At 33.7% G+C, this 13,198-nt stretch overlaps 1 protein-coding gene across 2 annotated transcripts in view; it reads right to left on the bottom strand.

Annotated features, from left to right (window-relative positions):
• Nucleotides 1-5,977, bottom strand: part of LOC134853921 (uncharacterized) — a 65,049-nt gene extending 59,072 nt beyond the window's left edge. For both annotated transcript variants that reach the window (XM_063869888.1, XM_063869890.1), the window contains exon 1: nucleotides 5,274-5,977. In XM_063869888.1, coding sequence (XP_063725958.1) covers nucleotides 5,274-5,447 — 174 coding nt within the window. In that variant the 5' untranslated portion in view covers nucleotides 5,448-5,977. The remainder of the gene's footprint in view (nucleotides 1-5,273) is intronic.
• Between the last annotated feature and the right edge of the window lie 7,221 nt (nucleotides 5,978-13,198).

Genomic DNA, 13,198 nt, shown 5'->3' with positions numbered 1-13,198 from the left:
TTTGCTTCTAGTGGCGTATAATCTTCTTTGAACCAATTTCAACCAATTTCTAAGACGGTTTATACCTCCAAACAACAAGAGAACTCGTATCAGGGCGAAGCCCAGAAAGTTCCCATTTCTTTTCAAGGTCTATGAAGCATTCTTTGCCTTAAGAACACTGAGAAAATTTTCAAAAAGATTTAAAAAATCTAAAAAAACTTCGAATCAATTTTGAGAGTTTTTTTAAAATTCATTCCCCCACACACACCACATAGAGAACAAAGTGATACATTTGACTCCTAGAAACTTAGCCCTTATGACAAAAAGCCTGCTTCAACCAATTTGGAACAATCTGAAAGACGAATTAAATCTCCGATTACACAATAATAGCGCGAAATATATGGCATGGTAATTGTCCCAAATTAGCCAAACAAACAGTTTTCAAACCCCCATAATCTTACGACAAAAAGTCACATTTGAATTATTTTTTGAATTGAGCTATTTCTTAATCTCAAAACCCATACACTTTAATCTGCTTTTGATTTAAATTAAACTTTCATCTGAGGGTTTTCTAAGCCAAACCTATACACTAGATAAATTTGCTGTAAATCTGTAAATCAGTAAATCCTTGACTATCCTTGCCACGTCAGCCCGGAAACATGAAAATGTTCTTGCAACTCTGACCATTACTGAACCAGGTACAATTTGAAATTGACTTAACTGATGAGTTTGTCCATCATGGTGGTTATTCTTTGTTCTAAGAAGAAATGCAGTTCTAGAAAGTAATACTTTAATTTCACTGCAAAAAGAAAACAAAATTTTAAACTCTAAGTTGAAGGTCAAACTGCTCATTCTAGAACAACGTGAATCTCTGAACATTGAACAGTTTTTTATACTTTTTATAAATAGTATGACCGATGCATGCCATCAATCTGATTCTATCCGAGAACTGCGAAAAAAAAGCAAAGTTGCGCAAGAGAGTTGATGATACTGAGCGTTACAACTTCCGTTATTGCCAAGTAGTAATTTTAATTCGTATGTTATTGAGTTTTCACCGGACGTTTTATGGGTTTTAAAATTACGTCTGCTGAATTGCTTGCTTGTCATGAGCTGGAGCCTTATCCGTAACTCTGATGAGCCGCCTCCAGTTTTAGTTGAGAACTTCCAGTTTCGCACAAAAAACAGAACTACTGGAAGTAAAAAAATTTAGTAAAACCTTCAAAATCCAACAGTTTAAAAAACTGTTGTTCTTGAGAAGTGTTCTGGAATTGATGAAAGGGTAATAATGTATTATGCAAATAGCACTGAATTGAAAACAATCACATATAACAGTCAACGCTAAATTTGATTTAATGGACCCAATGGTGTTGTTCCACATGTCTATATGGAAAAAAGGGATAATAAAGAAGTATAGATCAAAGCAAAGCTGTCAAAAAAATTCAAAAAGGAACTAACAAAAAGAAGCAGTTATCTAATGCTCAGTCTACTATTAGAAACAGTGCGGAATATTAAGCATACAACTTCCAGGCGGAAACATGATAAATTATCGAAAACTCCGCCCAATTTGAACAACGATGAAAATTTTTTATGATCAGCTGGTTTTAATTGGTCATGATGAACATGCTTTTTGGTTCAGAGCTCTATTCATGGATATCCGAGGATACACAGATACGCGCAGGAATTACAAACATGACCGAGATATCTGATAACTAAATGCAGCCAGCGTTACTTAAATATATCTTATTTTTGATTTTGGTTACTAATTTCACATGAAATGTTGGTGTCCCAGGAATTCATTAATCAACAAAAAAAGACAAACATAATTTGATCTTAAATAACAATCAATTCGCGGCCATCATAATCAGCAACGATTTTTTGTTACTTCACTAAAAAAACTCATAATATTACCTTTTGCGAAACATGGCTCAATGATAATGATGTGATCCATTTGTATACCATTTAAAATTATCATAAAAGTTAAATAGTCAATCGACAAGGGTGGCAAAAGAAGGATGTTTACGGGATGGAAAAAATTTGCAACTCAGTGTGGCCTTGACAATTTAGTCGAATCAATAGCTCAGGAACATCAAAAGTGTTCAAATTATAAGTAACATAAAAACCACCTGCTTTCAAATTTGATCGTTTTTTTGAGAGTTTGGATATTATGCTGAAATTTTATAAGAAGTTCAGAGAAAATCGACTTTTAATTCGGAAACTAATAATGGCTTGATTTCCGCAAATCAATCGCAGAAAAATGCATAAGATACTAGCCTTCTGCTTTTGATTTCTCAGTCAGAAATAGTGAAACAACTAGAGAAATTTTGCAGAGTGTGACCTGCATAGATCATTGTATCTCATTTCAAGACTTCGTCAATGTCAAAACCTTGAACGTTTAAATCATTATCACTTACGTTTTATGGAAAATTGCCAATCATTGCTTGGACAGCCAACGGTGGAAAAAAATATTTTAGGGTTTTGACGCCCCCAAGAACGTAAAAGTTTAAAAAATTTGGCTCAATAACTTTTTTTCGCAGATAATACTCATAAAATTTGACGTTTTTAAATTCAAATAAGTATAAAAAACTTTCAACCGTTTCGCGTAAATTAAACACAGAAACGGTGGGACGAATCAAGAAAAAAAATTGGTAAAATTGATGAAAATATTAGCGACATACGCAAATTCAAAGGCAATAACTTTCAGAAAATATTAAAAATCTTTTTCATTCATCGGCTCCAGTAAAACTTTCGAAAAACACCTATACCGTTTCAATCTTTTAATACAGGGTCAATTTGGTTTCCGAAAAAAAAATCAATTTTTTGCTCAAGGAGCTGCTCGTAAAAAAAAACTGCTAATAGTGGCATTAGAAAGAAGAAAAGTAGGGAGTGGCTCTTTTTAGTGATACAAAAAAAGCTTTCGATACTGTAGATCACTCGATGTTTGGCAAAAAATTGATTACGGGCTTAGGGGAGCAAAATTGAATTCGCTGTGAAACTCTTTCTCCAATCATTTGCAATATGTTGAAATGGTTGCGACAATTCTGAGACTTAGTGTTGCATATGGTTTGCTACAGGGATCAGTTTTAGGACCACTTATTTTTGATATATGTATTTGACGTAACAAATTATATTAGGCTTTGTTCTGCATCACTTGTTAATGATGGTTATTCACTATTTTTCGTGACAATGAGTGAGAAAATCAACAAGACTGCTCGTATCAGGGCGAAGCCCCGAATGTTCCGACTGCCTTTTAAGGTTTATGGAGCAGCAGACATAACATAAAAAAATTAAATGAAATAAAATAAAATGAAAATTTTTTTTTCTAAAATTTGAATTTTTTAAATGAAAATCATCCCCCCACACGCCATATAAAATACAAAAAGAGAGATTTCGTTCCTTTAACAAATCAATTATGGCAAACAAGCTTCGTTCAACTAATTTGGAACAATTTCTAAGACGGATTAACTCTCCGCTTACGCGTTAATAGCGCGAATTATATCGCGCGTTAATTGTCCCAAATTGGTCAAAATGGCCAAAATGACAATCTTTAAACCCTCATAGCTTTACGAAAAATGATCACAGGTGAAATATCTTTTCAAATTTAAGCTCAGGACAACAATACTTTTTGAACGATATAAAAAAATTCCGTCAAAAATGGCTAGTTAAAAAGTCGAAATTTGTCTGAAGAAAAAAAAACCCACCCCGAGCACAAATATTCCGTTACTTTCGTATCGAAAGTCGGAACAATAAAAAGTTTTGAGCAATTTTAAATCAGTGGAAATTTTTAGTCAAAATTAAATCAGATCACCGGAATCGAAATTTATGCAGTTTGGTAAAACATTTTGAAATGAAAGTTCTGTGGCATTTAGTGGTGATGATCTAGAAAAAACTGATAAATTCAAAGAACGTAGAACTTTTGTAGACAAAGGCCTCCATTTTAGAGATCATATCGACACAAGGTGGAAAAAGATGCAAAGTTCAATTAAGCAATAAACCGCGCCCTATGTATTTTTCCAATTAAAAGTTTGTTACTGTTTTATACAACTTATGCAACGTAAGTCTCCTCATATGGTCTGATTGCGTACGGTTGTACATCAAAAATGTATGAGAGTATAACTCTTCTCGCTTAGAAAAAGTGTTACTAGCCTTTTTTTTCACAACAAAAATTCAACATTTAAGAAACGCTTTTGGTCAACGCAAAATTGAACTGTTTTTGAACTTATCCTCTGTCAGATTTATAAATAATTGCAGGACAAATTGCCAAAATAATCTCTAAAATAGTGTTGGATGTTGATTGAATATCTCGTTGTCGCTCAAAACGGTCAAAGACAGAAGGCATTTCGCCGGTAAAACTAGAAACTTCACAATTTTACTAATGTTGTTTCTGTTATGCTAAATGTAATGTTTTACTGAAATGTTATGTTTTAAAATTGCACAGAAAAACAGTTAAACCCCAAAAAACTTAATGAAAAATGCTGCCCTTGATTTTCAGAATTTTTTTGCAAACTTTAAAGTGGCACACTTAGGGGACAATCGGAATTTTGAGTGGTTGTTTTCTAATTAAACAAGACTGCTCGTATCAGGGCGAAGCCCTGAATGTTCCGACTGCCTTTTAAGGTTTATGGAGCAGCAGTAATAACATAAAAAAATTAAATGAAATAAAATAAAATGAAAAAATTTTTTTCTAAAATTTGAATTTTTTTAATGAAAATCATCCCCCCACTCGCCATATAAAGTACAAAAAGAGAGATTTCGTTCCTTTAACAAATCAATTATGGCAAATAAATTTCGTTCAACCAATTTGGAACCATTTCTAAGACGGATTAAATCTCCGCTTACGCATTAATGGCGCGAATTATATCGCGCGTTAATTGTCCCAAATTGGGCAAAATGGCCAAAATCGCAATCTTTAAACCCTCATAACTTAACGAAAAATGATCACAGGTGAAATATCTTTTCAAATTTTAGCTCAGGTGAACAATTGCTTTCGAATGATATAAGAAATTCCGTCAAAAATGGCTAGTTAAAAAGTCGAAATTTGTCTGAAGAAAAAAAAAAACCCACCCCGAGCACAAATATTCCGTTACTTTCGTATCGAAAGTCGGAACAATAAAGGATCTTACAAATCCTTCCTCATTTAAAGGGAACTGGGATGCTACTAGATAGGTGAATCTGCCTGTATAGTGTCCCTGACGCAGTGAATTTTTACCTACTTCTGAATTCATTTCTTCTTATTATTATTCTACTAAAGGTACCATCAGGGGTAATAATTAAAGAGACCACAAAGTGTATCTTACCAGAGTCGACACTAAATGGCGAACTCTGCTCATGATGAAGGCGGGCGAAGGAGGGTTAGTGTAGAAGTCATCCACCAAGTTGCCCATTAGAGTGAAGAGCGTCACAACCACCAGTGTCTTCACTGTCTGTTTCGCCCTCTGCATCATCGTCAGTTGGTCGCCCAAAAGACGCATCTGAGAAGCTACTTATCAGTTTGGGTAGCTCAATTTATAAGAAAGATAAAAATAAAAACACAATTAGTTCAAAGTGTGCGACTACGTTTCCCTGTTGGATTTCAATATGTTTTGGATGCTTTACTGGAATAGAAGCACATAAATGGATGCTCAACTTTGTATAACATATTTTTGGAGTGTTCACTTTAAAAGCACTTATGTTTTTTGGCATGATGAAACATCACTCCTTATAGTCACAGGATATCTTTGTTCGTTGCAGTTCAGATGAAACAATTGTTTGAGGTTTTATTTACAGCATTGAGTCCAAATAAAAAGTACATTGAGTACTCTTTACTTGGGATTTTTGAGAAAACGTCAATCAGTCGAGCATACAGGGAATATAGGGTATACAGTTTATAGAGGCTCGCATCCTAATACGTGATGCTATTTTTTATTTAATATAGACTGTTTTTGTACAAATTAACTACGCATAAGCTAAAAGTTAAATTCCGGTCATTTCAAATAGCAGCGTTGCTGAACTTGTCGAAAAGTGTGAGTGACACTTTTGAAAGCAGCAACAATGTTTACTTTCAAATCTCATGTGTATAGACTGTTTTTGTACATATTGTACAAATAAGCTAAAAGTTAAATTCCGGTCATTTCAAATAGCAGCGTTGCTGAACTTGTCGAAAAGTGTGAGTGACACTTTTGAAAGCAGCAACAATGTTTACTTTCAAATCTCATGTGTATAGACTGTTTTTGTACATATTGTACAAATAAGCTAAAAGTTAAATTCCGGTCATTTCAAATAGCAGCGTTGCTGAACTTGTCGAAAAGTGTGAGTGACACTTTTGAAAGCAGCAACAATGTTTACTTTCAAATCTCATGTGTATAGACTGTTTTTGTACATATTGTACAAATAAGCTAAAAGTTAAATTCCGGTCATTTCAAATAGCAGCGTTGCTGAACTTGTCGAAAAGTGTGAGTGACACTTTTGAAAGCAGCAACAATGTTTACTTTCAAATCTCATGTGTGTGTATAATATATGTGCTGTCTGATAGGTACAACGCACTATCATATGGTGATACTGAAATATGTTTAAGCCACAGAAATTTTAAATTTGGATGTGTTTTAGTTTTTTACCGACCATTGAAAAAGGGCAGGAACTTTGTGTTCGGGTGTGTTTTAGTTTTTCCTTTTTTTTCACGAAAACTAGGTACCACAAAAAAAATCACCGGACTAGGTTGCGGGAAAAATCATATTAGAACCCTTGCAGTCGTGATTCGAACCACATTTAAAGATTTCAACAAATTTTTCCCCGTGTCGAGAAACACAGGTTTGAAGTTTTTGATTTTTTGTCTTATTTCGAGCGAATAAAGCGAGCCAGCAATCTTATTTTAACTGCTTAAAAGCTTTTAATAGCTGAATTTAAAACGTCAAAACTTAGTTGAACTTGAGTAAAGTTAGTTACTTTCAGATTTTAGCGCCTTTTTAGAATCAAGATTTTCAAAAAACCAAAAAACTCTAAAACATGAAAAATAATTTTTTTTATATATATTTTTTCTACTTTTTTAAGTATTTTTTCCATAAAAACTTGAATGTTTTTCATTTCTCTTATTTTTATATAACTGCCGAATATACCTAGTCTCCTTTTTAAGCTCTTTTTATCGCACCATGCCGAAAAAACTACAATAGTTTGAAAAAACTTGTTGTATTTTGTAAGATTATGGTCGGAACATTCTGTACCATTTGCCCAGTAACCGGTTATCCTTGTTTTTTTTTTCATTGTTTTTAGTTTTCCACGCAAAATCAAGAATTACAAAAAATCATCGGAATGGGTGACTCGATATATCATATTAAAGCGCTTTCAATCGCCATTTCAACGACCTTAAAAAATTTTGAAATCATTTCCTCAGTGTTGAGACGAACCGGTTTGAAGTTTTCAGTTTTTGGTCTAATTTCGAGCAAACGAGGCCAGCGAGTAAGCTTAGTTTGGTTTTCAAAAAAAAACTTTCACAAACAGTTATTGGAATTGGTTTTTTCAATCCTGATTCGAACATATTTCAAAATTTTTCGAAAAATTGTCGCTGTTTCGATAAAAAACCGGTTTAAAAATTTGAGTTTGTGCTTAATTTCGAGCAATTAAAGCATGCGAGCAGGCTCATGATAACCGGATTACCTATAATTTTTTGAAAAAAGTTGTTTTAAACTTGACGTATTTTCAATACAAATTTTTCAATAAATCAAAATAGTTTCTGCAAAAAAAAAGAGTTTCGTTTTTGAACAATGTTTTTTTTCGTCAAGTCATTTTTTGACAATATCGTTTTTTTTTCCTGTGACTGTCAGTTATAACTTATTCTCATATTCTATTCAGATCCTTTCATCACAACACGAACAAAAAACAACACTAATATGAAAAAAAATAACATGAAAAAAGTTTTCTATGTAATTTTATATGAATATGGTCGAAACATTCTGTGCTTGCAGAGCATTGGTTATCCTTGTTTTGAGCTTGAAATTTGATTTTCATGAGGAAATTTATTGTTCTCTTAGTTGTTTTTCTGGCCAAATTTTGATTTTCGTTATACTGCTTGGTCAAAATACTGCTTGTCACAACTAATTTTGCGCAAAATCTGATCTATATTGATGGTTTTCTCGATTTCATTTTGGTATCCAAAATCTGATTATTTCAGATGTTTTGCGTGGTTTTTCTCACTGAGTTTTGAAATCAAATCTGATTTACCTTGATGATATAATGATTTCTTGATGATAGCTTTGTGCGAAAAAAAATGATTTGTTTGGCCAAAACTGACTTCTTATAACATAATTTTGGCCCAAACGGCGCTATGTTTGTGATTTCTATGATTTGCTTAATTGAATTGATCCAATTTTACCCCTTGCGTTTTTCTAGATATTCACCAAATGTTTTCTTGTCAAGATTGTTCAAAAACCTTGCCAAAATCTTAGTTCAACTTTTTAAAATATCTAAAATTTTAGCTAATATCAAATATGTGTTTTCAAATTCTATGGGTTTTCTGGTAAGTTACTTGGAAATCAGACGTTCTGAAATAAATTGCTGTGTATGTTTTTCAGAAAAACAATCTTTGCCTAAATGCAAGAGCAAGAATGTAATTTTCAGACAAACACTTTCGAGCTCCAAACTGTATTGAAGTCACCAAAAAACGGTTAAATAATAGCTTTAATTTGCTGCCATAATAGTTTACACGATTATATGCATGTGCATGTGGGATGGAAGACCCAAACAAGACCACTAGCGTTCGTTTTACAATATTCTAATCATGCGGTCATTTGAATGCATGTTCAAGTAAGGGACATCTTCGATCACTTGCAACAGCCTCATCGCTTTTGGACATTTAGTGCTTACAATGGCGCTTTCGGTCAACGTTTTGTCGTGCCTCAAAATTATGAAACTAGCCGATTACTTGCATAATCATTCCACTAAACAACGTGGCTGCCAAAATCTCATTTGATGTTTTTTTTGCGAGTACTGATGACCACGTATTACACCCACTTGCTACTGCGCATCAATTTCTCCACAACTCATCATGATGGAGCGTTGCAAAACTTTTTTACGTCCCTATTAACATCCTATGAAGTAACAAGGAGGAAACGAATTTGTTGTCTGCTCCAAGGATGCAATTGGAGGAAAGTTAACTTTTTCAATCCTGCTGTTGATGCAAGAGCTCGTCTCCAGAGACCGAATAATTTCATTGTACACGAACTGAGTAATGAAACAAGTGAACAAAAGCTCATCTTTTTTCATTATTGCTACAAACGTTTTCATAAATTGGACCTCAAAAGTCTACAAGCTCCTCAATCGAAGACACACATTTTCAACCGAAACCTATTCTATTTTAAATTTGAGTTGAAGCCAATTTCCCCATGAATGACATCTTGCCACAGACTGAAAACTAATTCCAGATTCTTTAATTGTGACGGTGTCAATTTGAGAAATGTGCAAGTAGTTTTTTCAAAAGCAAATGCTTGTCTGCATGGCCAAAAAAGCAAAATTTGAACGTTATAATCTTTATGGAGTCATCTGGGCTTGTTTTTTAAAAACTTAATCGTAAGCCTAAACTTGGTTCCCAAAATCCAGAATTGATATCCCATACCGAAAAAAGTCTTTATTTTTGACCTGGAATACTTTAGATTTAATCTAAATTTTTGGTCAAAAATGGTTTGTGAAATGTTTAAACAAAGCTAGAAATTGTTAGTGAATTGTTTAAATAAAGCTGGCATGATCAGAAATTAGCTAAATCTAGGTCATTTCTTGCTAGAAAAACAGTCTCCTCCTTGGGATCGAATTCCAGGCCTACCCTTGCATTTTGCTAATTGCTATGCCAATTGACGGGATCCTGTTCGATAGCTTTAGCAATCTAATGCATGGCAACACTTGTTAAAACAAGAGTTAATTTGCTTTGTATTGCTACGGGTATTGTGTATACTAGAAGCATGTTTATTTCGTTGCGGTTGAGCAGTGAACTGATTTCAGGTTATTCTTTCTAGAAATTGTTTATTTCTAAACTAAGAAAGAAATGGATCAATTCTGTACAGAAAATACGAAAAAAATTGGCTAGATAACCTATATAAGATTTTTATCTAAAAAAACAGCCTTCGTTGGGTACGGGATATCATACGGTTAAAATTGATCATCAGAAAAGATAGTGCCATTTTAACACAAGCTAATTTTGTCGATTTCGAATTTCACCCCCCCTAAAAATATTTAATATTCAGCTCAAACTTTTCATTCGTAATCTCCGTCATTTGCTGCGCAGAGGTCATAGTTTTTGAGGGAATCTATTTGCGACGTACTACCCCCTCAATTCTGGTTGCCAAATTTTTCCAAAGTGTCCCACCTTTGTTATATGTAAATTTACGAGATCGATTATTTGATGGTCAACATCAACATTAGTGGCTGGCCTTCGGCGCCAATATAAGTTTTTTTTTAAAAGCCGACAAATTTTTTTCAATTTTTTTCAACCCCCACCCCCAAATTTCTACGCACGCAACTGGTAATGATAAAAATGACGGAAAAAAGCTGATATTTTTAGAACACCGCTGTGCAAACCACTTCGGTTTTCCAATGTCCATTAAGCTGCTCCTTAGTAGCGTGTTTTTTTCTAATCTTAGTTTTGATAACGATAAATTTAAAGTCTCCAAACTTGAATCATAATTAGCAACTTAAGTTCATTATCGCAGTTCGATTATTCTGGTGACCAATAGCCGAAAAGCTTCTCATCAAAATCATTGTTTCGATAATTCCTTGATTGTGATGAAAGTGTTATTGCTGCCTACGTCATAATATCTGTTCCATCTTCCAAAATAGCTACCGTCTCTTTTTCTAGCGTCATAACCAATTCTGAGACCCGAAGCTGAAATTGAGTGCCCTGATTAGTTCCAACACATTTAAGTCAAAGTTTGAAATCTGCCAAAAATTGACAAAAAGCAGCCACTGACACTTTACAAAATTGAACTGGGTCGTTTCGGGGGAAGAAATTTGAGACAAATAATTAGGGTGACATCCAAATACAGCTGATTTAATTTAGCGAAAACTAGTTTAATCATCTACTTGGCAACTCGCAAAATCAGTTTCCTAAAATCAAATTCCTGCTTCGCCTACCGTCGGTTGTTCGAAAAGACATCTAATCTTCACGTCGATCGCAAAAGTATTTTTGCTGTTGCATTTGTTTGAGATCCATTAAAAGAGTGGAAAACACTGGTTAAAATGCTCTCTCGTTCTAACTTTGAAGTGCGAGTTTGCTTGGCGACTCTGATTTTAAGCCTTTGCATTTGTGCAGGTGATTTTTTCCAAAATTTTGTTCAATAAAAATCATTGCCCAAACAAACTTCTAACTTTCAGTCTTAATTTCTTTTTAGCTCAATGCAACTCCGCCAGATCCTTCCACCCTTTATTAGTAAGTACTATTGAAATATTCTATCTTTCTATTCCTGAAAACATTGTAGATTGCCGCAATGATGAAACAATTTTTTTTCACGTTTTGATTATTTCTAATTTTGACTGTAATATTTTTCCAGTACTATCCGAACTTAAGCAGCATTGTTAAATTTGAACATATACTTAATTATCACAAATCTGACGTCAAGAATTTAGTAGTTGCCCAGTTTAAGCAAGGAAGCCGCAAACTCGGGCGCCCTTTTGAGCCCTGCGTCCAGGGGCGGATCTAGCGTTTTCTCGAGAAGCGGATTTTCCAAAAAAAAACTTTCCGAAAAATTTGCCGAACTTTTTTTAATGTTGAGCAAATTGATTTTCCAAGAGCTCATAGAACACAATAAACACCTTATTCTGCACAAAAAATATTGCGCTTCAGGCAAGTTCTTGAAAAAACAGGTAAAAAAAACCCTTTTTGGGAACTTCTGGAAAATTTTGATCAAAAAATTAATTGCGTGTTTTCGGCGTGTGGTCCCATTCAAAATTAGTATATATTGGGTCCAAAAGTTGCTGTGCAGCGGTCTGTTGCGTCAGTTGCTGTGCAAGTATCTCCGAAAGTTTCGCCCAAATTAGTGTGAAAAAACTTAAACAAGACTTTTTTAAATCAAATTTTTTTTGTGCATGCCGTAATGCAAGAAACTAGATGAAAGCTTAGATCATGAAGTTATTTCAAAAATGACTTTAAAATTAAATAAGAGAACATCAAAATAGCAAAAAAAACTTGAAAGTCTCTTAGATTTTTTTCACATATTTAGTAGATTTAGAAAACATGCTAAAAAAACGCTAATTAAAACTAGTTAAGCTTCAGTGAACCTAATTTTCATGGCTTAATTTAAAGTTTCTCTATTAAAAAACACCTATTTGTTGGATTTTCTTCATTAACAGGCCAAATTAAATCCTTTTGTGAACTGTATATGGATTACGCAACAGGCAAAAATCAGATTTGTCGCGGAATCGGGTACATTCCTATTTTTCTTTGATCTTCTCTGCTGTTTTGGATTCCACGGAAAATTAAGGAAATTAGGAAAATTAAGGAAAATCCAAGAACGCTCTTTTCGATAGTTGATTCTTTGTTCTTTAGTTTTCGTCTATCATCCCAACAGAACTATAGCATGGTTTAAGGACCTGTCCCCGGATTCCAGAGACCTACACATACTAATATATGCGCCAGTGAACAGTTTGGCCTCCTAGGGTTGCTCGAAAGTAAACCCAAAGCGAAATTTTCAAATTGGAAAAAGGAACGAACCAGAAAAATTTCTGGCATTTTTAATGGCAAACCTAGACATAACTTTTATACAGTCTTAATGTTAGAAAATTTCTAGTTTGGAGGTGAAAAGATAGCGAGTTTAGACAATATGGAATAAGTAATTGCGGGAAACTGACAATTAGTTTTTTTATTGTGTCATAAGTATTTTTGAACAATCTGGATCAAATTTTTTTTCAAAATGGAACAAAAGCAAGCTTATTGAGTCAAGGTTTAGTCTGTTAGTCAATTTTTTCATCAAATTTGTAGAAAAAAAATTGTATTGAATTTTGTTAAAGATGATTTTAATGTATATAAAGCTCAGATAATTTTGACAGAAAAACTAGCTCTATAAATTTTGTGCTCACTTCGTTCAACACCCTTAACCGTTTGTCTGAAAATACAACTTTTTTCTACAAATTTTTATAAACGTTTGAGGGCAGCTTCAATTGCTAAATGATGAACTACGCGACTTATTGATCAACATCTGACTCAATAAGCTTGCTTCTGTTCTGTTTTGAATAGTTTATGATCCGGGCCATTCCAAGAAAGTTTATG

This window comes from Symsagittifera roscoffensis, chromosome 9 (genome assembly GCF_963678635.1).
Source record: "Symsagittifera roscoffensis chromosome 9, txSymRosc1.1, whole genome shotgun sequence".
Classification (NCBI taxonomy): domain Eukaryota; kingdom Metazoa; phylum Xenacoelomorpha; order Acoela; family Convolutidae; genus Symsagittifera; species Symsagittifera roscoffensis.
This window is presented reverse-complemented; position numbering and strand designations above follow the sequence as displayed.